The following is a 24,727-nucleotide window of genomic DNA, read 5'->3' as shown; positions in this document are numbered from 1 at the left end:
CTGCTGAGCCATCATGGCACCCATTACAGAGCAATAGAGAGAGATTTGGGCATTGAGATTGGCGAGGGATTGAGATGGGGCTATATGTAGAGTACGTGCAAGTGTGGGATCAGTTTGGGATCAGTACGTAGTTATGGGGAGAGAGTGGGACAGTGGAATTAATTTATGATCAGTACAGGCTTTGGAAAAGCGTGGGACAATGGGATTACTTGGGGATTGATACCGGGCTATGGGGAAATAGCGGACCAGTGAAATCAATTGAGAATTGATACAGAAGCCAGATCAGGGTTGTGTGATTAGTTTGCAATTGATATATTGGGATTATTCTGGGATTGATATTCTGGGATTGATTGGGGAGAGTGTGAGGAATTGTGATTAGTCTGACATTGTACAGGGCAATGGGGAGAGGGTCAGTGGTGGAATTGGTTCAGAATTGACACAGCAAGATGCCATCACAGGGACAACAGGCCAAATGAACTCTGCATGTTAATCCTCAGCTGTTCTAACTGCAATTTTACTAAGGGAGCTGTACCTTGAAATGGTGAGATAATTCAGCAAACCAACATTTAACACAGGATGTTTTCCAGGATGTTAATGAGACAACAGCCAACCAGGGATGGAGCTGCTGGAAGGGGCTGGTGCCAGGTTGGATCAATGTGTGTAGAGGGAATCCTAAAGGAGGTGCTGAAGCTGAAGGGTAGATGGTGGGGAGCTGAACTGTTGAAAGGTAGCTCCCTGGTGAAAAGCTAATGAAACCCTTCTTACCTAGCATCGCATTGAAGACAGTTGTTAGGTCATCCATCTGAATGAGGAACACATGCTTCTCGTTGTTCTTCTTAGATGCAACTGAGTTCATCTCCTCTCCATCAGCATCATTGCCAAGGCCAAACACGTAGACATCTGAAAGAGAAATCAGCATCACCTGAGCAGGAAAACCCACTCTGACTGCAGGTCACTGTGGGAAGGCGGTGGGGCCGAGACTGCAATGGACACCCAGTTTGTTTGTAATCTATACCCACTGGACATGGCAGTGTGTCCCATTGGTTCCTAAAGCTCTCAGCACTCTTGGTGGGATTTCCTCAATTTGTGTCTGGCTTTCTTCTCAAATAATTGACAAGCGAATGATGCTGTGACTGATCAATAACTTGGGTTATCATTGCAACACAGAACATGAGGGATGGCAGGAAAGCAAAACAGTATTTGGGATGTGGTGGCTAGGTGGGAATGTCATTGAATTAGTAATCCAGAATGTTCCCCCAGTCTAATGCTCTGGGAATATGAGTTCGAATCTCACCATAGCAATGTTGAAATTGGAATTCAATAAAAACCTGGAATAAAAAGCAAGCCCAATAGTGACAATGAAACAACCACCAGTGTTGTTTAAAAGTCCTTTTGGCTCACTACTGTAAACTTCTGCGTGTTGCAGGCTATGACTGGCGAGCCTCCTTGCAGGACAGCAACCAGCCTTATAGCAGCTGCATGGTTTGGGAGCAGGAGTAATGGCCATTAGGCCAAAGAGGTTCAAGGATCCCAAAATCTGATTTAGGATGGTGCTACCCACAGGCTCCAAGCCCAAATTCCAAGCTGGGGCTAGAATTATGATGACAGTTCCTTTCAAACAAACCTTGAAACTTTGATTCACATCAGATATTATAATTTTTGAAAAGTTTATTCACAGGCCAGGGTTTATTGTCAACAGGGCAACTAAATGTCAACCACATTACAGTGGGTCTGGAATCATATTTAGTCCAGGCCAGGTAGGGATGGCAGTTTCCTTTCCTAAAGCACATTGGGTTTTTCCTGTCAATCAACAATGGTTTCATGGACACCTTTAGACTCCTAATTCCAAATATTTATCGAATACAAATTCCACCATCCAGAATGGCAGGTTTCAAACTTTGTCTCCAGAGCGTTACCTAGATCTCTGGATTAATAATCTAGACAATGCCATCACCTCTCCCACAAACATGGAAGATAGGAGTAGGAGTGGGGCCAACAAAGCATGCTCTACCATTCAATATGATCATGGCTGATCATCACGCTCAATATCCTAATCCCACCTTCATCCCAGATCCAAGGGCTATATCTAAAGGGTCCTGAAGAAGGGTCACTGGATACAAAACTTTGACTTGGCTTTCCGTCCCCAGATGTCGGCAGGCCTGCTGAGTATTTCCAGCAATTTCTGATTTTGTTTCTCATTTCCAACAGTACTTTGTTTTTTATTCCACAAGAGCTACATCTACTCCTTCTTGAAAACACGTAATGTTTGCTCCTCAACCACGTCATATGGTAATGAATTCAACAGGCTTAGCACTGTCTGAGTGAAGAAAGTTCTCCACATCTCAATCCTAGGAGATTTTTCCAATATCCTTAAACTAGTACTGGACTCCCTCCCCCCACTCCACCCCCAACCATTGGGAACATATGTCCTACGCCTAAACCTAGGTTCATATTAGATCCCGTCACATTTCTCTGAACTCCAATGAACACAATTCCAACTGACAATCCAGAGAACCAGGTACTGTTCTGAGGACTCTGGTTTGAATCCTGCCACGGCAGATGATGGAATTTGAATTCAATAAAAATCCGGAATTAAGAGTCTAATGATTACTATGAATCCATTGTCGACACTCAGAATAAACCCATCTGGTTTACTAATGTCCTTTAGGGATAGAAATTTGCAATCCTTACTTGGTCTGGCCTACATGTGACTCCAGACCCACATCAATGTGGTTGACTCTTAACTGCCCTCTGGGATGGGCAATAAATGTTGCCTAACCAGTGCTAGGCTCATCCCATAAATGAATAAAAGAATCTCTCATCATAGGTCAATCCCGCCAAGCCAGGAATCAATTTGTCTCCAGTTACTTAACATTAAAATAAAAGACAGCGGAGCTCACAATGACACTCCCCAATAACTCCCTCCACCAGCTCTACTATCCTAGAAGAAATGGTGAAACTGTCAGAGATGCTTTACCAAGAAACTCTTCTCCAACTTTCTCAATGTCCAGGAAGTTCCGAATGCGATCCATCATCGGTTTAGGATTTCCTCCCATGTTATTCCTCCCTGGAAAACAAACAAGGGCCCAAAGATTGTTTGTAAAGTTCATCTACTTGTGACTGTGATTTTTAAAAAGAAAAGAATACTTCCTTATCAGCCTTTACAGTGATATCATTGGAGCAGGTTGAGACTTGAACAGGGCAGGTTCGAGGGGCCGGATGGCCTACTCCTGCTCCTAGTTCTTAAGTTCTTATGTTTGAACACAGGCCTACTAGCCCAGCACTTTTTTTCTAATTTTGCCATTATGCCATGAGGCCTGCTTATTTATATATAGCTTCATGAGTGTTTGATTCGGTTTTCTGTCACCTTTCCTGGCCCGCAACAAACTCTACCACTCAACACCAATGCACAGCATTCTCACGGATTGTAGAGGATCTTTGGAGAGGATTCTAGAGATTGGTCTTCCTGGAGGAAACATTCTCTTCATTTTCTTCATATTCACTCGTGCAATGTGGGATAAGCCAGGAATTTTTTTTCCCATCCCTAGTTGCCCTTGAGAAAGTGGCGTTGAGTTGCCTCTTGAATTGCTGCCTCACAGCACCAGGGACTTGGGTTCGATTCCAGTTTTAGGGGACAGTCAGTGTGGAGCTTGCAGGCTCTCGCCGTATCTGCGTGAGTTTCCTCCAGGTGCTCTAGATTCCTCCCACAGTCCAAAGGTATGCAGCTTAGGTGGATTAGCCATGCTAACTGAGGGGTTATGCGGATATGGAGGGAGGCAGTGGGCCTGGATAAGACACCCTTTGGAAATTTGGGGTTGACTCAATGGGTCAGATGACCGCTACCTGCACTGGAGGCATTCTATTTGCTGTAGTTGACCCACAGCACCGTTAGGGAGGGAATTCTAGGATTTTAACCCAACAGTGAATGAATGGCAATATATTTCCAAGTCAAGATGGTGAGTGGCTTAGAGGGAAACTTGCAGGAGGTAGCGTTCCCATGCATCTCCTGCTCTTGTCCTTCTAGGTTGAAGTGGTCACATGTTTGGAAGGTACTGTCTGAGGATCTTCAGCAAATTTATGCAGTGCATCTTGTAGACTGTATACATCGCATACACTGCTGCTAATGAGCATTGGTGGTGGAGGGAGCAGATGTTTGTGAATTTGGTGCTAATCGGAGGGAAGGTTGAATATATATTGTCGATATTGGAGTTTCGAAGAATAAGAAGGGATTTCGCTGAAACATAAGATTCTGAGAGACTTTACAAGGTAGGTATTGAGAGGATGTTTCTTCTCACTGAGGAATCTAGAATTGGGGGGAGGGGTCCAGTCTCAAAATAAGTTGCAGCAAAGAGAAACTTCTTGCTTCAGAGGATCACGAGCCTTTGGAATTTTCTCTACACTTAACAAAGGGCGCTGAGTCATTGAATATGTTTGATGCTGAGTCTGTAGTGGGTAAAAGGTTATGGCCTGCGCAGAGTGAAAGCTGACAGTAAGTAGAGTCACGGTTAGAAGTAGGGCCACGGTTAGAATCCCAATAGTGTGGAAGCAGGCTGTTCAGCCCAAACTTACCCTCAGAAGCGCATCCCACCCAGACCCAACTCCAGCACCCCACTCAATCCCTGTAACCTTCATTTACCATAGCTAATTCACCTAGCCTATATATCCCTGGACACTATGGGCAATTTCCCAAGGTCAATCCACCTAACCTGCACATCTTTGGACTGTGGAGGAAACCCACAAAGATGTGGGGAGAATGTGCAAATTTCACACAGACACGGGTGCCTGAGAGTGGAATCAAACTCAGGCCCCTGGCAATGTGGGGCAGCAGTGCCAACCAGCGAGCCATCACGCCAACTCAGATTAACTATGATTTGATTGAAGGATGCAGCAGAATCGAGGGGCTGAATAGTCCACTCCTGCTCCTAGTTCCTGTGTTGTCACATTGAACCCAGGGGCTAAGAATTGTTGCGGAAACATTGGCAGAGGTAGCTTTCTCAAACTGAAAGGAAGGTTTGGTTCACTGTTACCTACCATCAGTGAAGATCATGATGGCGTGTCGGACCTCCCTCCATTCTGCTTGTTTGTCCTTCATTGATGCCTTCTTCAGAACCATCATTTCGAAAATCGTTTTCAAAGCTCCAGTCATGTTTGTTCCTGCATCGCTGTACCTTGCGATGTCTAAGGTCAAGAGGGTTAATCAGATAATGTGCTTTCAGGAAGATGCTGAGGCTTCTGATCATGAAATCAAACATCAAAGCTAGGCCCATTCCCTCAGTCACAGGGAGTCCAGAACAAGAGGGCACAGGCTTCACATTAGAATTGGGCCATTGCAGTAGTGTCACTGAGTGGTCCGAGACACTGGCTTAAAGCTCCAGCCCCTGAGGACTTGTGTGTTTATACCCCATTGCTGCTGGAACTTTATTTTCATCTCCTTCGACACACAGCTTGGGTTGGACCAGTGGCAGCTGCAATTTAATGCCAGGAAGTGCGTACCATTTTTGGTAGCTGATGATGGTGTCACGGTATTACCATTGGACTAACCACCTAGTCGCTTCAGCCTTTCCAGGTTCTTAACCGCACCACAGAAAGCTGGTGGAATTTGAACTCAAGCAATAAATCTGGTATGTGAAGTTACACTATCACTAGAGGGGAGGTGATGGCCATCATGTTTTGGTATGACAACTGCTCTGCCCAGGACTGTAAGAAAAAACAGAGGCCAGACCATCACACAAGCCAACTTTCCATCCACTGACTCCATCTATACTTCTCGCTGTCTCAGGAAGGCAGACTCAAAGACCCCTTACACCCCAGTTATAATCTCTTTCAATCTCTTCTCTCAGCTAGAAGATAAAAAAGCTTAAACTTACAAGCCAACAGATTCAAGAACAGCTTCTTCCCCATTGTTATTAGACTTCTGAATGGATCTCTCAAGCTTTAAATTTAATCTTGATCTCGCTCTTTGTGCACCTTCTCTGTAGACTTTTCTGTATTCCTCACTCTGTTCTACTACCCTAAGGTACTTTATATAGTATGATCTGCCTGATTTGGGTATCCAGGATGAAATCCTATCACGTCAGATGATGAGTCTTCTCTGTTGAATTGAATTCAGTTTTAAAAATGGATTTAAGATTCGACTGGCTATGAAACCAGTGCCAACGTCAGGAAAACACATCTGGCTCACTGACATCCTTCAGTGAAGGAAACTGCCATCCTCACTTGGTCTGACTACTTGTGACTCCAGGCCCACACTATACGGTTGAATCTCAACTACCCTCTGAAATGACCTGGCAAGCCACTCATTTCAAGGGTGGCTGAGGATAGGCAACAAATGCTGGCCTGCTAGCGTTGCCCACATCGCTCGAGTGAATTTAAAAAAAAACTAATTGCCATACAAATCCACAGGTTCATAAACGCCACTATGGGCAAGGAGATCCGCCATCCTTACCTGGTTTGGCCTACCTAGATTCCAGACCCACAGCAATGTGGAGGAATCTTAACTGCACCTTGAAATGGCCCAGCAAGTCAATCAGTTCAAGGGTCATTGGGGATAGACAGCAATTTCAGACTTGCCAGTGAGGCCAGAATCCCTTTTTTTCATGAAATAAACAGAATTCAGTTGATGTCACTTCCTAATGCAAAGGCTCATGAGACTGAGGGTCAAGTGGAAAGGTCAAAACTGCAAATAATGATTGTTTTTTGGCCAGGCCAATGGATGAAGTGACACGGAAGCATGGACAGCCGTGATCAATGTCTATACTGATATTGACTCAAGGGGCTGAATGGCTTCCACTGCTCCTGTATTGAGGAATGGCTACTTTGGGAAAAAATATGGGGCTCAGTCAATCTCTCCAGAGGTCAATTTCAAGAGGGCAGCAAGACTTGAAATGAAAAAAGGACAAAAAGAAATGTTTTAAAAATTGTAAATGGCAAGTTACTTCCATGATTGTATTTAATTTCAGCAACAAAGTGTTTTCATATAGCACCCGAAATGTCTCACAGGAGTGTTAAACTTAGGATCCCTACAGTGTGGAAACATGCCCTTTGGCCCAACAAGCCCACAACGACCCTCAAACATTCCTGACAGACCCACCTCCCTATAACCCACCTAATCTACACATCTGTGGACACTGTGGGAAATTCAACATTGCCAATCCACATGTTTGGATCATGGGAGGAAACCGGAGCACCTGCAGGAAACCCACGCAGACACAGGAAGAATGTGCAAACTCCACACAGACAGTCGCTCGAGGCTGGAATCAAACCTGGTTTCCTGGCGCTGTGAGGCTGCAGTGCTAATCACTGAGACACCATGCTGCCCTGACCGTGCTGTCAGGCAAAATATGACACCGAACCACTCGAGGAGAAATTGGACCAGATGAACAAGAATTTGGATCAATCAACCAGCTGTTTTTTTTTAGGAATGTTTTTCAGGAGGAGGGGTTTAGGCAAGGAGTTCTGGGGATTGGAATTGGGATGTGGAAAAGGCAATAGTGGAGCAGTTAAAAATCAAGGAACGGGCAAGAGGTCAGCATTGGTGGAGTACACAGTAATCTAGGGCCTGGAGACAATTACAGAAATAGGAAGGGACAATTCTAGGGAGGGAATTAAAAACAAGTTGAGAACCGTCACTGCTGACATTGGTGATAAGTGATGGGAGGCAATCACCTACCTTCATACTTAAGAGTAGGCAGTATTTGGAGTACAGAATCTGAGTCACTCACGTCACCATGAGCAATATGGACCTCCACACGTGACCGAGAGCCGAACATCACGAGGCCATAATTGACCCCAACTTCAAATTGTTTGATCTGCAGAAACAGAGGAAATAGATTTTGTGTAAAACCCTCAGGAACGAACAACACTCCAAGAGGAAGGAGGATCGGCCACTCGGCCCATCACTCACTCCATCCCATCCAACAGCTGAGAGGTGAGTTGAACCCCACCATAATCTAGGTTGCCTGACAAAAAAAAAATCAAAACTAAGACGGTGCCACAGACGAGGGTTTGTCTCTAGCACAATCTTAGTTTTGATTTTTTGTAATTATCTCTCTGCCTGAATTCATCACATTATAGATCATCCCTTCACTTATTATTTCACTGTTGACACTTCATTCACACTGTTTGATACCTGCAAAAACTCATTATTCAGCCTGTCCACACTCCACTCACACCATTTGTGCTTACCTTTCGACACTCTTAATTACCTCTCCATCTGTAAATTCTGAGCCTGTGCGCTTCCCTCCACTTCGCCTGATGAAGGAACAGCACTCCAAAAGCTTGTGATTTCAAATAAACCTGGTGTGACCTCTGACTTTGCCCTGAGGGTGGCAGTGATAAGCTGCATTCTTAAATCGCTGCAGTCCTTGGAGTGTAGGCACACCCGCACTGCTGATGGGGAGGGAGTTCCAGGGTTTTGACCCAGTGACGCTGAAGGAATGGTGATATAGTTCCAAGTCAGGATGGTTCATGGCCAGCAGCAATGTTCGGTTGTGGTGTACTGCTGCCCTTGCCCTTCTAGATGATAGTGGTTGTGGATTTGGGAAGGTGCTGTCAAAGGAACCTTTGTGAAGTTGCTGCAGTTCATCTTTTAGATGATTCAGTCTGCAACTACTGACCGTTGGTGGCAGAGGGAATGAAAGTTTAAGGTGGCAAGAGTGGTGAATGGTGTCAAGTTTCCTTGAGGTTGTTGGAGGTGCACTCATCCAGGCAAGTGGGGAATATCCCATCACATTCGTGCCTTGTAGATGGTGGGCAGGCTGTTGTTGGGTGCCAACAAGAGGGTGGCACGGTGCCATTCTGGGAAGGGACTGCTTTGAACCAGATAACACACTGAGTCAGTCACTTACCATGGTGATAAAGGTGGTAATGGCTTTAATGGCTTTCTTAAAATCCTCTTTCTGAATGCTTCCAGAAACATCAAGCAGAATGTAAATATGAAGTTTGTGATTTTGCCCCAGTATGAGCTTCCTGCCATGGCTCTCTGAGAAAAACCGGAAACATTTATCAAATATTATTAGATAGTTACAATTATTCTTGATTGCTTGATAGAAACAAATAGATAGCCAGATATGTCACACCAGCAGAACCTGCTCATTGAGTTAATTTGACTATAGAGATTTGTCAAGATAAATCACTTAATTAAGGGCAATGTTGCAATATCTAAGGAGTACTCGTCTCTGAATATCCAACTCATTTCCACTATATTCCACAGTTTTCTAGGCCACCCACTCTCTTCCAAGCCTCTCCTATCCATTCTGTCCACAACTTTTTCAGTCAGCTATATTCAGTTGGTAGCTCTCCTGCCTCTTGGTGGATTCAACTCCCCCTCCCAGTCTTGAGTACAAAAGTCCAAACTGACAAATAGGTACAAGAGCAGGCCAATCAGCCCCTTGAGCTTGCTTGGCTGTTCAATAAGATCATCCTCAACTTCATTTTCCTCCCTGATCCCATAACCCTTGACCCACCCCATGTGAATCAGCGAACTCAGCCTTGAGTTGACTCAATGAGCCAGCATCCACCGTTTACTGCGACAGAGAATTCCAAAGGCCGGCGACTCCCTGAGCAGAGAAACACCTTCACATCTCCAAGGAGACACCTTACCCTTGATTCCCTGCACAGGGGAAGCAAATCAGTCTAGTGTCTACCCTGTCAAGCTGCCTCAGAATTTTGAATGTTTCAATAAGATCATTTCTCATTTTTCAAAACAGCAATGAGCGCAGGAATAACCCACTCAATCTTTGTTGATAAGCTCATCCCAGGAATCAGCTGTGAAACTTCCCTGGACTGCTTCTGATGCAAGAATATCCTACCTCAGGTAAGGTGTCCAAAACTGTACACAATATTCCAGGCATGGTCCTCAAGAAAATCTTTTACATTTGCAGCAAGACTTCCTGACTTATATCCCCCATCCTCTTGCAATGAAGGCTGACGTTCTGTTTAACACAGTAGTTACTTGCTGTACTTGCATGCTGGCTTGCAGTGATTTAGCCACAAGATCCCTGATTCAGCCAGTGCATGACTGAAGCAATGCTACAGGGTCGCAGTACTGCAGTTCAGGTAAGATATTCAGATTGAGGACCGACCTTCCCTCCAAGGTGTAAAATCAAGCCTTTCAATTCCCCTCTCCTGTCTACCTTTCCTAGCCATATATGCTATGCTAACAGTTATTTAAAGTCCTTTAAATAGAAATCTATAACAGCTGCAATTTTATAAATATGCCTGTGGTAAGTTTAATGTGGGTATATAGTTATTCCTATATATTTTTTTCTGCATTATACAAACTTTATACGTATAATATGCACAGTTCGACTGCTTCCGAAAACAACAGCAACTTTTATAGTTAACCTTTAACATTAAAAAAACCCCCAAGATGTTCACAAGAGCATTTATCAAGCAAAGTATGACAGTGGGTTAGGTAAGGCAGTGTTAGGTCAGATGACCAAGAGCTTCATGAAAGACAGTTAGGTTATAAGGAGCATCTTATAGGGTGAAAATGAGGTAGAGAAGGAGAGAAAGGTAAGAAGGGAATTCTGGACCTTTGGACCCAAGCTTCTGAAGCTGCAGCCATCAAAAATGGAGTGGTTATAGGGAAAGTAAAGAGGCCAGATTTAAAAGAATGCAGATATCTCGGAGGGTGTGAGAGTGGAGGAGATTGCAGAGATACAGAGGGATGAGGTCACGGAAAACAAGATGAGAATTTAAATTCAGGCCATTGCTTGAATGCTTGAGGACCCAGTGTTGAAATCAGTGAGCTGGGAGGCAAACAGGCTATGACTGCAAGTTATGACTGGAGCCAGCAGAATTTTGGATTAATTCAATGTCACGGTCATCAGAAGGTGGGAGACAAGACAATGAAATAGTCGAGTTGAAAGGAAACAAAGGAACAGATGAAGGCTTCAGGAGCAGATGCGCTGTGACTGAAGTGCATGTAAATTTTTAAAAATTTTTCAAATCCACTCACAGGTGTAGGCATCTCTGGCTAGGCTAGCATTTATTGCCTATCCTTAACTGCCAAGAGGGAAGTTAAGAGTCAATTATGTTGCTGTGTGTCTGGAGTCACATGTAGTCCAGACCAGGTAAGGATGGCAGTTTCCTTCCCTTAAGGACTTTAGCCAATCATTATTGTTCCAACAACTGAGAAGGGTTTCATGGTCATCCTTAACATATTAATTCCAGATTCTTTAATGAATTCAAATTCCATCTGCTATGGTAGGATTTGAACCCAGGCCCTCAGAACATTAGTTGAGCTACAGGATTAATAGTCTAGCGATAATTCCATCTAAGCCATTGCCTCCCAATGTTTTGTGTGATTGAGAAATGTCTTTGGTTTGTTTGTTGGATCGAGTCAAATGCCAAAGTTTGTTCATTTTCTTCATTCCTTCAAACTACTTTAGTAGCTATGTATGTTTTCTTTGTGTGAATAAAGTATATATTTTGAAAATAAAAAAAAGGCAGGAGTGTTGTCAGGTGATTTTTCCAGAGCAAAGTTCACCACCAGATCAAATCTGACACGAACATTGTGAACAGACTGGCGTTAGTTAGGCCAGTAACAAAAACAAAGTTGCTGGAAGAGTTCAGCAGGTCTGGCAGCAAAACTGAAGGAGCAAACAGAGATAATGGGAACTGCAGATGCTGGAGAATCCGAGACAACAAAGTGTGAAGCTGGATGAACACAGCAGGCCAAGCAGCATCTTAGGAGCACAAGAGCTGATGTTTCGGGCCTAGACCCTTCATCAGGAAAGGGGGATGGGGAGACGATTCTGAAGTAAATAGGGAGAGAGGGGGAGGTGGACTGAGGATGGATAGAGGAGAAGATAGGTAGGGAGGGGATAGGTCAGTCCGGGGAGGACGGACATGTCAAGGGGGCGGGATGAGGTTAGTAGGTGGTAAATGGAGGTGCGGCTTGAGTTGGGAGGAGGTGACAGGTGAGAGGAAGAACAGGTTAGGGAAGTGAGGACGAACTGGGCTGGTTTTGGGATGCGGTGGGGGAAGGGGAGATTTTGAAGGTTGTAAAATCCACATTGATATCATTGGGCTGCAGGGCTCCCAAGCGGAATATGAGTTGCTGTTCATGCCACCTTTGGGTGGCATCATTATGGCACTGCAGGAAGCCCAGGATAGACGTGTCATCTAAGGAATGGGAGGGGGAGTTGAAACAGTTAGTGACTTGAAGGTGCAGTTGTTTATTGCGAACCGAGTGGAGATGTTCTGCAAAGCGGTCCTCAAGCCTCTGCTTGGTTTCCCCAATGTAGAGGAAGCCACAACGGGTACAGCGGAGGCAGTATACCACATTGGTAGATGTGTAGGTGAACCTCTGCTTGATGTGGAAAGTCATCTTGGGGCCTGGGATAGGGCTGAGGGAGGAGGTGTGGGGGCAAGTGTAGCACTTTCTGTGGTTGCAGGGGAAGGTGCCGGGTGTGGTGGGGTTGGAGGGGAGTGTGGAGCGGACAAGGGAGTCACGGAGAGAGTGGTCCCTCTGGAAGGCAGACAAGGGTGGGTTTGGAAAAATGTCTTGGCAGTGGGGTCGGATTGTAGATGGCGAAAGTGTCGGAAGATGATCCGTTGTATCCAAAGGTTGGTGAGGTGGTATGCAGAGTTAACGTTTCGGTTCCGGTGACCCTTCCTCAGAGCACAGTTTCGCCAGTGCCTGGGAATTTTATGGGGCAAAACGCTTTGAGATTGTAGATGGAAGAATCCCATCAACTGGGCAGGACCCTCTCCCAGCAAGGCTTAAAACATGAAAACTCATAAACTTGCTGCGCCAGCAATGAAATAATGAGAACAAAGAGTTGGCTCACTTACCGTCTTTCTCCTTAACCTGAGAGTCAATCTTTGACTCACTCAGAAAGCGTGAAAATGAGGCAGAGAAATAAGAAGCCACTTCCTCTGGCAGGTCAAAGGAATATTTGTCTGAAACGAGAGAGTGAGGGAGAGAGAGTCACCAATTAGGGTTGAGAGAACAAGAGGGACAGGACAGAATTTATATAAAAGTAAAGTAGTGCGGAAACTGGAGGTCTCAAACAAACACATAGAGCACTGGAGAGCTTCAGCACATCTGACAGCATCTGAGGAGAGAGAAACAGAGTTAAAATTCGGAATCTGGTATCCTTACATAGCACCTTTAACATAAAGAGAAAAGCAAAGGTACTTCACAGGAGCATTGACCAAAGTAAAGTATAAGGCTGAGTTGATAAGGAAATGTGAGATCTGGTGAGCTTGCTAAAAGAGATTGGTTTTAGGGAGAATCTTGAAAGATGATAGAAAAGAATAGGGGAAGGGAATTCCCAAGGTGAGGGCCTAAGGCAGCATAAGGCATAGGGTCTGATGTTGGAAAAATTAAAATTGTGGATGCTAAAGAAGAGCACAGACACCTCACTGGTTTGTGGGGGTCTGGAGGAGGTTACAGAAATGGGAGCACGGACTGAGGCCACAGAGTGATTTGAAAACTCTGGTCAGGATTTTAAGGTCACGATATTGCTTGACCGGGAACAACATAAGTCAACATGAAGAGAGCGAGAAGCACTCGGTATTTGTAAAGACATGGGCAGAAAGAGTTTTAGATGTCTTTAAAATTTATCAAAGGTGAAAAGATAGGAGGCAACACAGGAAAGTGTCAGCAAAGCTAAGTCTAAGTGTTAAGAAGGCATGATCATGCGTTGTTGGTATCTTCATTTCACTTGCCTGCCTAGATATCTTTAGACAGCAAGGGAAAACTACTATAGTCTATTCTTGAAGGCTCCAATTAGCCTTCAGCATCACAGCTGTTCTGGAGAGAGAATTACAAATATCCACTATCCTTTATGCAAAGAAATGCCTCTTGATGTCACCGACGTTTGCCATACCTCATTCCCAATTCCTCGACCAAAGCAAAAAGCTCCCCAGTGTCCCTTGAATCAAATCGCTTTTAATGTCTCAAGACCCCGAGTCAGACCATCCCTCAATTTCTTCAGCCAGAGGGCAGTGAATTTATGGAACAAATTTCCACAGAATATTCTGGAGGCCAAGTCAGTGAGAGTATTAAAGACAGAGTTCTTGATTCGTAAGGGAGTCAAGAGTTACAGGGAGAAGGCATGAGTGTGAGGTTGAGAAGGGAATCAGCCATGATCGGATGATGGAGCAGACTCAATAAGCCTAACGGCCTAATTCTGCACCCATACCTTATGGTCTTCAAAATTCAAAGGAGTACAAGCCGAAGGTATGGGACCCGGTCCTCATAATTTAAGCTTTTCTGCCAAGCTGAGGTAGGGTGTGGTATTAGGCCGGATTGTTTTTAGTTATCGGTGCTCCTTCTTATTTTGGTCCTGTCCTACCAGCTTACTCCTAATTCATTTTCAAGCCTTAAAATCCTCTAAAATTAGAAGATTGTCAAAGATCTTTGTAAAATTATCACATTTTTGTGAAACAAAAAAGGGCAGGACTTACACAGTTAAAAATAGGGCCTTGGTAGTATTGCAGAACAGAGAGACCTGTGGGTTCAGGTACAGAATTCATTAAGGCTTGTGTCACATATCGAAAGGGTGGTTAAAGAGGTGTGCTTGCTTTCATTGCTCACACCTTTGCATAATAATTGGGACATTATGTTGAGGTTGTACAAGATGTTGATGAAGCTTCTTCTGGAGTCTCTGACCAGGCCTGGTTGCCATGTTACAAGACATTTACCAGGATGTTGCCGGGAATGGAGGGTTTGAGTTATAATGAGAGGATGGATAAGCTGGGAATTTTTCACTGGAGTATTGGAGGTTGAGGGGTGGCTTTATAGAGGTTTGTAAAATCATGACGGGTATAGATAAGGTAAATGGCGGGTGCCTTTTCCCTACAGGGTGGGGATTTCAAGACGAGGGGACACATTTTTAAGGTGAGAGGAGAAAGATTTTAAAAAGTCATAAAGTGCTTTTTTTTTACAGAGGGTGATTCATGTATGGAATGAACATTCAAAAGAAATTTCAGGAAGTATATGAAAAAGAAATGTTTGGAGGGATATGAGCCAAGTGCAGGCAGGTGCAGCTAGATTAATTTGGGATTATGGTTGGCATGGACTGTTAGGACCAAAGGGTCTATTCCTGTGCTGTGTGACTCCATGACTCTATTCTTCCAGAGCGGGAGAGTGTCACTGGCAATGCGAGCATTTGTTGGTAAACTCAAATTGCCTTTGAACTGAGTGGCTGGCTGGGACCATTTTAGAGGACTGTAAAAGATCAGCTACCTTACTGTAGGTCTGGATTCCACGTAGGCCAGACCAGGTCTAGACAGCGGATTTCCCTTCCTACGGGGAATGACTGAGCCAGGCTGTTTTTAAGACTGGAGTGTCGGAGGCTAAGGGTGGTCTTATAGAAATTTATAAAATCATGACGGGCATGGATAGAGTGAATAGCTTAAGATCTTTTCCCCAGGGTAGGGGAGTCCACAACTAGAGGGCATAGGTTTAAGGTGAGAGGGGAGAGATTTAAAAGGGAAGCAAGGGGCAACATTTTCTTGCAGAGGGTGGTGCGTGTATGCAACGGACTACCAGATGAAGTGGTGGATGCTGGTACAACATTTAAAAGGCATCTGGATGGGTATATTAACAGGAAGAGTTTAGAGGGATATGGGCCAAATGTTGACAACGTGATGAGATTAATTTAGCAAATGAAAACCAAAAGAACTGCAGAAGCTGTAAATCAGGAACGAAAACAAAGTTGCTGGAAACACTCAGTATGTCTGGCAGCATCTGTGAATGAAAACAGAGTCAACCTTTCGGGTCCAGTGACCCTTCCTCAGGTTAATTTAGAACATCTGGTCATCATGGACAAGTTGGGCCAAGGGGTTTGTTTCTGTGCTGTACACCTCCATGACAATTTCAAGCCGCCTTTACTCACAACAGCCTTCAATCGCATGTTCCTTCTTTACTGATTAAATTTTACTTCACTCCTGAGAGACTATGCTCAGGATTTGACCTCAGGGTCAGTCTGGATCATCTAGATTACTGGCCCACTGACACTAAAGTGCATCTGCATCTCCTCAGAAGTGCGCACAAGAGGTTTCGGTCTCATGCCCCCTTGTCCCTTACTGTCGTGCAGGTGGCAATAAAGCTAATTCAATTCAATTCAGGTTTGAGGTTTAATGATCTGGGTGCTCCTGGGAACCCATCTTAAACTTTACCGTACTCCTGCCAAACAGCTGAGGCTGCAGACATACTGAGGACAATTTTAGTGGAGCTTTTGGGTGCCTTTTGTACAGCTGTGTGCCAGCCACTGAGAGCAGTAAGGGGCAGTAAGGATAACATTCAGTCCATGTGACCTGATTCTGTTAAAGTTGATCCCAATGTGCACTCCTTCCTTTACTGTGTTTCCACTTTGAGCCCTTTAATCAGAAAGTTGGTCACAAGTGTCAACTAAATCTGGGTGCTCATTTTCCAAATTTTTATATTCCCATTTAAATGTTCGGTTGCTTTTATTCTGGGTGATGTTTCTGCTGTTTCCATTCACTCACGTTGGCACACAGGCTCCGATCCACTCCATTCGCCAGTCTGCAGGCAGATCCTCTCATTTGAGCCAATCAGAACAAGATCATTGAGGCACAGGTATTTGACCTTATCGTCGAAGCCGTAGTTAGTCCCAGATTTCACGCTTCCTGCCGGAATGCCCGGATTAGGACAGGAATCCACTGAGAACAGAAAACAGGGATGTGCAATCAAATATACACCGCAGAGATACAATAGAAATCAGACGGTTCCAATAATGATCAGTGAGCTTTCAGATGATACGGGAATTGATGTGGTGGCAAATTGTGACAAGATTAGCCTTAGATCACAGGAGGATATCCAAGAGCTGGTCAGACGGGCTGATCAGTGGCAAATGGAATTCAATTCACATAGGCGTGAGGTGATGTACTTGGGCAGGACAAACAAGAGAAGGAAATACATGATGAATGACAGGACCCTGGGAAGCACCAAGAGTCAGAGGGGCTTTGGCATGCATATCTGCCAGTCTGTTAAGATAACAGGACACAGAGAAAAGTGGTTAAGAAGAGTAATGGTTATCTCACCTTTATTAGCTGGACCACAGAGTTTAAGAGCAGCAAGATGATGCTGGAGCTGAATAAACAGCTGGAGTTATTGCAGTTCTGGAATCAACATTATAGAATAGTTGTGATAGCACTGGAAAGGGTGCAGAGGAGATTTATCACAATGTTGCCTGCATTCAGCTATTTTAGTTACAAAGAGAGATTGGACAGACTGGAGTTGCTTTCCTTGAAGCAGAGGAGGCTGAGCAATGGTGCATGCATGCTTGTGTGCGTGTGTGTGTGTGTGTGTGTGTGTGTGTGTGTGTGTGTGTGGTGAGTCAGCGGGGGTGGGTTTGTGAGGGGAGGAGAGGGTTCATGATTGAGATGTGTAAAATTATGATCGTAGACCGGAAGGAATATTTCCCCTGTGTGGAGGGATCAAGGATCAGGAGGTATAAAGATGATGTGAGGAAATATTTGTGCACCCAGAGGGTGATGAGACTCTAGAACTCACTGCCTGTAAGGATTGTAGAGGTGGAAACCCTCATAATATTGAATAAGTATTTAGATGTACACTTACAATGCCAAAGCGTACATTTTGGGGATTAGAGACATTCATGTGCAGTGATCTCCCTGGCATAACACCAGCAGCACTTGCCCCCACCCCAACCACCACCATCATCACTGCCACCAGAGTTAACAGGAAAACTCAGTCTATCAATTTGGCTTCAGCGTTCAGGGCTTACATCCATCCTGGCAGACAGCTGTGGTCCCATTCCATCTTCCATTGATCATGCAGGTTCTACTCTTCGAGCCCCACAGGCTGTATCCATCATCGCACTCGAAGCTGACAGTGTCACCCACGGCATATAATGTGTTGCTGGGAAAGAATGTTCCTTGTTCAATCGAAGGCGGCGGGCACTTGAATGCTGAAAGGAGAATGGTGTGTGAAAAGGACACACTGCGTGGGCATGGTGCTCAGGAGCAGGCCACTTGACTGGACAGGTTCCACTCCAACCTCTGCCCACTCACTTTACCCATTTCCAAACCTCCCCTTAAATAAGGCCCTTAAATAATACCCCACCTCCACCGCGCCACTCAGCTATAAGTCTCACTGCTCACTGTGCAATGAAGTTTCTTCGAGTATTTAGGGACCAAGTCAAACCAGTGACCATTTAGGAACAATGATCTACTTTCAATGACGAATGATGTGCCATCCATTTCCAGGCCTTGATGATGATTATTACTGGTTTGGAAAGCTCTGTTTTATGAGCTTTTGTGAATTGCTGCAGTTTGTGAGGTAGGAACATGGGTCAAAAACAACTTTGTTAAGCTTAAGTAAGCGTAATTATAAAAGGAATGAAAGGTAACCTTATTGAAACATTTAAGATCCTCAGGGGACTTGACAAGAGTAGGTGCGAAAAGATTGATTTCCCTTGTGGGAGAATCTAGGATCAGAAGGTATAATCTCAGAATAGGGGTCACACATGTAAGGCAGAGATGAGGAGAAATTACTACCCACCGAGGCTACTGAATGCGTGAAATTCTTTGGAGAGTTGTTGAGGCTGGATCGTCAAGTACATTCAAGGCTGAGATCGACAGCTTTTAAATCAGCCAGAGAGTCAAGGGTTACAGGGAAAAGGCGGGAAAATGGAGTTGAAATTGTCAGATCAGCCATGATCTCATTAAATGGCAGTGCAGACTGAATGGCCTGCTTCTGTTCCTATGTCAAACCATGCATCTTGTAAATAGTATACACTGCCAGCGCTGTGTTCCTGTGCTGAAGGAATTGAGTATTTTAGTATCGGTGGATGGGGCATATCAATTTGGCTGTTTTACCTTGGGTGGCATCAAGCTTTCTGAGTGATATTGGAGCTGTACTTATTCAGGCAAGTGGACAGTATTTCATTGCATTCCTAATTTAAGGTCAGAAGCCGTTGGACAGGTCCTGGAAGTGACTTACCCACGACAGAACTCACAGCCTTTGATCCGCTGTAGTAGCTACACTATTTGTATGGTAAGTCCAGTTCAGTTTTTGAGCAATGGTAATCCCTAGGACGTTGTTAATTGGGGATTCAGGGATATTCATACCACTGAATGTTAAGGTGGGACGGTGGTCAAATTCTCTGTTATTGGACATGGTCATTGCCTGGAGCGTGCTTGGCAAACATGTTACTTGCTGCTTATCAGTCAAAGCCTGACTGCAGTACAGGTCCATATGGACACAACCTACTTCAGTGTCTGAGGAGTCTTGGATGATATTGAAGATTGTGCAGTCAACATCAAATGGTCTAGCATCTGATTTTAGACCGAGGGAAGAAGTTTCACAAACAGTTGAAGCTGGTTAGGTCTAGCCTGAGGAAATTCTACAGAGACTTGGAGCTGAGATGACCGACCTCCAACATCAGCAATCTTCCCTTGTGCCAAGTATGACTCCCACCCAGTGGAGAGATTCTTCAATAATATTAGCTTCAATTTGCTAAGGCTACATGATACCAAACTCGGTCAAATGTTGCCTCTATGTCAAATGCAGCCACCCTCCCCTCATCTCATTTAATAGTAGAAAACAAATATTCTATATTTTCTATAACATCAGAAGAAAAATAACTATTTTCACCTCTGCATTCTGCCTTCGAAATGATCTGTCCCTGGTCATTTCTCATTAAACTCCATCGTCCATTTCTTCTGCAGATTCGGCTTATTACTGGATAAGGATAAAGCCCGAAGAGACAGTTATACCTTAAGATGCTCCCAACTTCCCCATCTTTGGACAGAGTGACCATCCCATCTCTGATTGTAACATTGGGATTACATGTGATGCCATCATTTTCATTTTCACCTATATCAGAGGGTAGAAATGAGACAGTACATGATATGAGCTCAGAATGCTCACCCATTAATTCTCAATATCCAGAGAATCTGACTTCTGAAAAAAATTTGACTTGTTCTCATCAGGGCATTTTGCAAGAGTACAAAATTCAAGGAAAAACCAACAGTTATATTGCACAAGGTGAGCGTGCTGATTGGTTGACATGTGTACTATGACAGGTGGAGGTATCACCATGGATAGTACACGAGTTGATGACAACTGACAATTAACAGCCAGACTTTGTAACCAGGCAGGTTGAATCTGATTGGTCCAGCTATTTTCCTGAAGGAAAAACCAGCGAATGGACATCATCTGTTTTACAGAGTTGAAAGAGGCGCAGTGCATGTACCTGCTTTCCGACAGGAAATGGAAATATGCAAGGTCACATGCAGATACAACCCCAGGTGCACACAGAAGCATGCACACACAGGAATGCTCATACATGTACACCGATAGGACCACTCCCACAACAGCACGCTCATACACATATACTCCTAAACATACATCTCACCTCCCAATATGTGCCTACACACAAACCTCCACACATAAACACAGGGCTCACATACACCCTCTCACAGCAACACAGGACACAGGGCTGTGCATGATGGGGCATGTGAGTGAACATGGACTGATTCTAAGAGGGATTGAGTGAGGATAGTGAGTGTTGACTGAGGAATCTATTGTGAGTGAATGTGGAGACTGCCTATGCCGTGTGGAGATTATCTACAAAGTGCTATGGATGAAGTGAGGACAGAGAAGGTGCATGGAAGGTGGGAGGTTGGCAAATGTTCATTGAGGGATATTGATAGTGTAAGGGTGCAAAATGTTTACTGGTGGATGTAGAGGGTGCTCAACTGAAAGGTGTTTACCGAGTGACATGGAGGGAAGGAGTGAGGATGAAGGGTTTATGGGATGAGGATTATAGAGGGAAGGATGGGGTGAATAGAGACAGAGGAGTATGGAAAAAGTGAGGATGGAAAGTCTTTACTGAGAGATCAGGAGTGAATAAGGGCAGTGCATCTGCATGAAGGGAGTGAGTCTGGATGAGTTTTGGGCTGGAGGTATACTCTGTTGATTTATTATGAGGAGAGGAACTAGAGAAGGTGTCAAAAAAAGCTCTGACTAAAAGAATATAAATACTGGGAATTTTTGAACAGGCTGGAGCTCTCATTCTGGAAGGGAGAAGATTGAATGGTGACCTAGAGGTCTTTAAATTTAAGAAGTATTTCAACAGTGCAGATCAGAGAGGACTTTCCCACTAGTAGCTGACAGACCAGAGTTCAGAGCCACGAATATTCACAAATAAATCCAAATCAGGAATTCATGAGAAATCTCTTCATCCAGAGAATGACAAAAAGGTGGAACTGTCTCCCACAGGGAGATGTACATTAACTTTCTTTTATTCACTCGTAGATGTGGACATCTCTGGCCAAATCAGCATTTATTGTCCATCCCTAATTGCCCAGAGGGCAGTTAAGAATCAACCACATTGCTGTGCGTCTGGAGTCATATGTAGGCCAGACCAGGTAAGGATGGTAGTTACCTTCCCTAAAGAACATTAGTGAACCAGAATCAACAATGGTTTTATGGTCATCATTACACCTTTAATTCCAGATTCTTTATTGAATTCAAACTCCACCATCTGCCATGGCCTGGGTCCCCAGATCATGAGTTGAGTTTTTGGATAAATAGTCCAGCGATAATATGACAAGGACCTTGCCTCCCCTACAACTCTAATAGAATTGATAGAAGGGAAAGCTGGATTAAAACACAAAGGGGAGATTAAAGGGGTATAGTGTTGGGGTAATGACCTGACCCTTTGCTTGAAAAAGTGGGTCATTTGAGTGACAAGAGGAAGTTTTAACAATAGCACAGTAGGCATCTTTCACAGTCCAGAAACACAACAAGCCTATCCAGCAGATTGCAGGTTCCCTGCTCACTGCCCCTTGTCGAGCCTGGAATGTTGCTGATCAACAAACATTCACCGTCCCGTTGGTTTGAACTGGAGGGTTCACTTACCACTCACAAGAAAGATGAAGAGATTCAAGGCAGCAATCCTGACCAGCTCCATTTCTAACCTCTCCTGTGGGTAGTGCTCCACTCGATGGAACATAGACTGCACTCTCAATGTTGATTAATCAATAACTTCCCAGCAATAGCAGTGTAAATACAGACAGCCTGGTCAATGGGATTATATATTAATTAACATCTACTTCACATCACTGCCATCGATCATGTTACCCCAGATATTAATCAGGCCTCTTGTTTGGCAAGTTGCTTTGCATTAATCTCCCTGCAAATAAAACATGTTAAGCAAATAGAGGTTGACATGGTCCAGGCCCTGTTCTGCTACCTGATTGTGAACAGCCTGAGAATGCCAAAGAAACATGCATCTCTGTCCTGCTGTCTATGCCTTGCTCTATCTGAGGGAAGTCGCTCTGTGAGTGCATCAATATCTATCAGTTTTGAACTCATTGCCCGTTTATGTTGAGTAAAAAGTGCTTCAGTTGTGCCAATGATGCTGGGCACAGGCCTTCCTTTCATCGCCTTATACCATATCTTTGGTGCAAATTGGTACAAGTTGGTTCTTCTTTTAGTCTGACCAATCGTAGTCCAACGGTGCATAGTACAATCGACCTGTAGAGCACGCAAAACAATAGTTTTCGCTGTATCTCAGTACGTGACAATAATAAATCAATAACTCAACATGTTTGGTTTAAAATTTAAACAAAGTCTAACTGTCAAGTATCTTTAACTGGTACAATCTCCATGGCAGTGCCTCTATCAATCAAATGGGTTTCTCACAAGATCCACCTCCACAGAATGCCCCAGTGCACAATTCTAGTTATGGCTAATCTTTATTAGGGGAGGTGGGGATGGTGCTGTGGAATGGGTTGAGAATGGACAGGGTTATCCACTCTGTCCTGGAAAATTCATTGCAGAGTCCAATTGATGATAAACACCGGGAGGAATGCAGCCGCAGAGGCAAGACTGTGTTCTGCTTCCTGTCCTTGAGACAGACTGATTCCAACACTTCAACACAAGTTCTGGAATGTCACTCCAGCTGACGGATTGCTGCACTGTCAGAGCTTCTGTTCTTCAGATGAGATGTTACTCACCCTCTCAGGTAGGGAGATCCCAAAGACACTGTTCAGATGAGCTGGCGAGTTCTTCTGAGATCCCTGAGCGATGTCCGAGGCGGATTTTCTGCTTTGTATTTGGTTTTGCATGCACATATGCAGAGTAGGACCAGGGGTAGGCCATTTGGCCCGTCAGGCATGTTCCACCATTCAATGAGATTAAGCTGATCTTAGTATGGTCTCAAATTCACTTCCCTGTCTCTGCCACATGGCCTTTGACTCCCTTAACAGGTAAGAATCTGCCTCACCTCACCCCTAGTCAGAAATGTCATCCTTTTTTGTGTTACATTTGTGTTATTTCAATGCTCACCTCGCTGGTCATCCAACCTAACTCTCCCATAATTCTCAGCTCAGCAAAATGCAACAATACAGCAAAGGCCCATTCCTCTATTGTCCCCTGTACCACTGGCTCCAATAATTCTTTGTCCAGCAAAGCCTTGTTTTAGAAATCCTCATCCTAGCATCTCTTTATTTCTATAGACCTCTTCCAACCCAAAATCCCGCTCGAACATCCTGCTCTTCAACTTTATGTGCTTGCCCCGTTTTCATTTGTCCACTAATGGTGGCTACACCTTCAGCTGCCTGAGCTCCAAGTGTTGGAATTCCCTCCAACTTACTGCCTCACTTCAATTATATACTTTAAATCCACATCTTTGACAAAACTTATTTCTCAACTGACCCAATTTTCTCCTCATGCCACTCATTGTCTAATTTTATTACATTATGTTCCTGTGAAGCAGCTTGGGATATTTTACAATGTCAAAGTTTTGTAGTGTGTTTTTATGTCAATGTGAGTGAGATACCCTGACAAGTTCAGTGAAACGCAAATCGGTTAGACTGCGGGAATATCAGGTTGGAAAGAAAGTCACTTAGAGTCATTGTCATAGAGTCTACAATGATGCTGTGGTTTTGGGAGCCTTTTTTTGTTCTTTTTTGAAGTGAAGTTGTAAGGCAGGGGTAACAAGCAGCCTGGAGCAATGTAAACAGCTTAAGAGGTCTTGGGGGTTTTGTTTAACAGTCTGAACGGGTGTGCCCAGCTCTCATAGACCCACATTTCTGAGTTTCACATTTTTTGTAGGTAGCATCAGCAGCTATTAGGGTCTCAACAATGAATGTCTACAGGCTGCCACAGTCTCTAAATTATCTCTTAATGTTTTTTTTCCTGGATGGGAGAAATGCACCTGAGAATCTTGTCTCAATTTTCCTTTTAGCCAAGTGGTATTTTTAGGTGATCTTACTATATTGGAACAGTTAATTAATAGTAGTTACTGTATCTATTATTCTGTTAAGTTTTTCAATAGGGTTGTTATTTTAAATTTCCCCTACTTTTGTTTGTATTTTAACTATAGTGTTTAAATAAATTGTTTTTGCTTAACATCATCTGAAACACAGCACTTCACGTTTAAAGTATGAAAATGTTTGGGTCTAGACTACTTTGGTAAAATATTTTGAGGGGGTCTGGCCTGGTCCATAACAAGTCATAAGGTCATACGGCATGGAAACAGACCCTTAGGCCCAACTAGTGCACACCGACCGTAATCCCAAATCAAACCAGTCCTACCTGCCTACACTTGGCCCACGTCCCTCCATGTCTTGCCCATCATGTCTTTTTTAAAATCTTTCACCTATTGCCCCTGAAAGATATGCCCCCTTTCCCTAAGTGCCCACCCGAGGGAAAAGACACTTGTCAATCATCCCATAATTTTATAAACCCCTATAAGGTCACCCTCAACCTCCT

The 24,727-nt window shown here is 44.1% G+C and overlaps 1 protein-coding gene across 1 annotated transcript in view; it reads right to left on the bottom strand.

Moving 5' to 3' along the window:
- Positions 1-24,078, bottom strand: part of LOC125446476 (complement factor B-like) — a 44,213-nt gene extending 20,135 nt beyond the window's left edge. The window contains exons 1-10 of the mRNA XM_048520085.2: positions 21,869-24,078; positions 19,598-19,819; positions 17,727-17,909; positions 16,468-16,641; positions 12,802-12,909; positions 8,847-8,980; positions 7,670-7,808; positions 5,032-5,178; positions 2,978-3,067; positions 766-900 (exon numbers count right to left, since the gene is read on the bottom strand). Coding sequence (XP_048376042.1) covers positions 766-900; positions 2,978-3,067; positions 5,032-5,178; positions 7,670-7,808; positions 8,847-8,980; positions 12,802-12,909; positions 16,468-16,641; positions 17,727-17,909; positions 19,598-19,819; positions 21,869-21,962 — 1,426 coding nt within the window. The 5' untranslated portion in view covers positions 21,963-24,078. The remainder of the gene's footprint in view (positions 1-765; positions 901-2,977; positions 3,068-5,031; positions 5,179-7,669; positions 7,809-8,846; positions 8,981-12,801; positions 12,910-16,467; positions 16,642-17,726; positions 17,910-19,597; positions 19,820-21,868) is intronic.
- Between the last annotated feature and the right edge of the window lie 649 nt (positions 24,079-24,727).

This window comes from Stegostoma tigrinum, chromosome 34, assembly GCF_030684315.1.
Source record: "Stegostoma tigrinum isolate sSteTig4 chromosome 34, sSteTig4.hap1, whole genome shotgun sequence".
Taxonomy (NCBI): domain Eukaryota; kingdom Metazoa; phylum Chordata; class Chondrichthyes; order Orectolobiformes; family Stegostomatidae; genus Stegostoma; species Stegostoma tigrinum.
The sequence above is the reverse complement of the archived record's forward strand: the minus strand, read 5'-3'. Positions and strand labels throughout refer to the sequence as shown.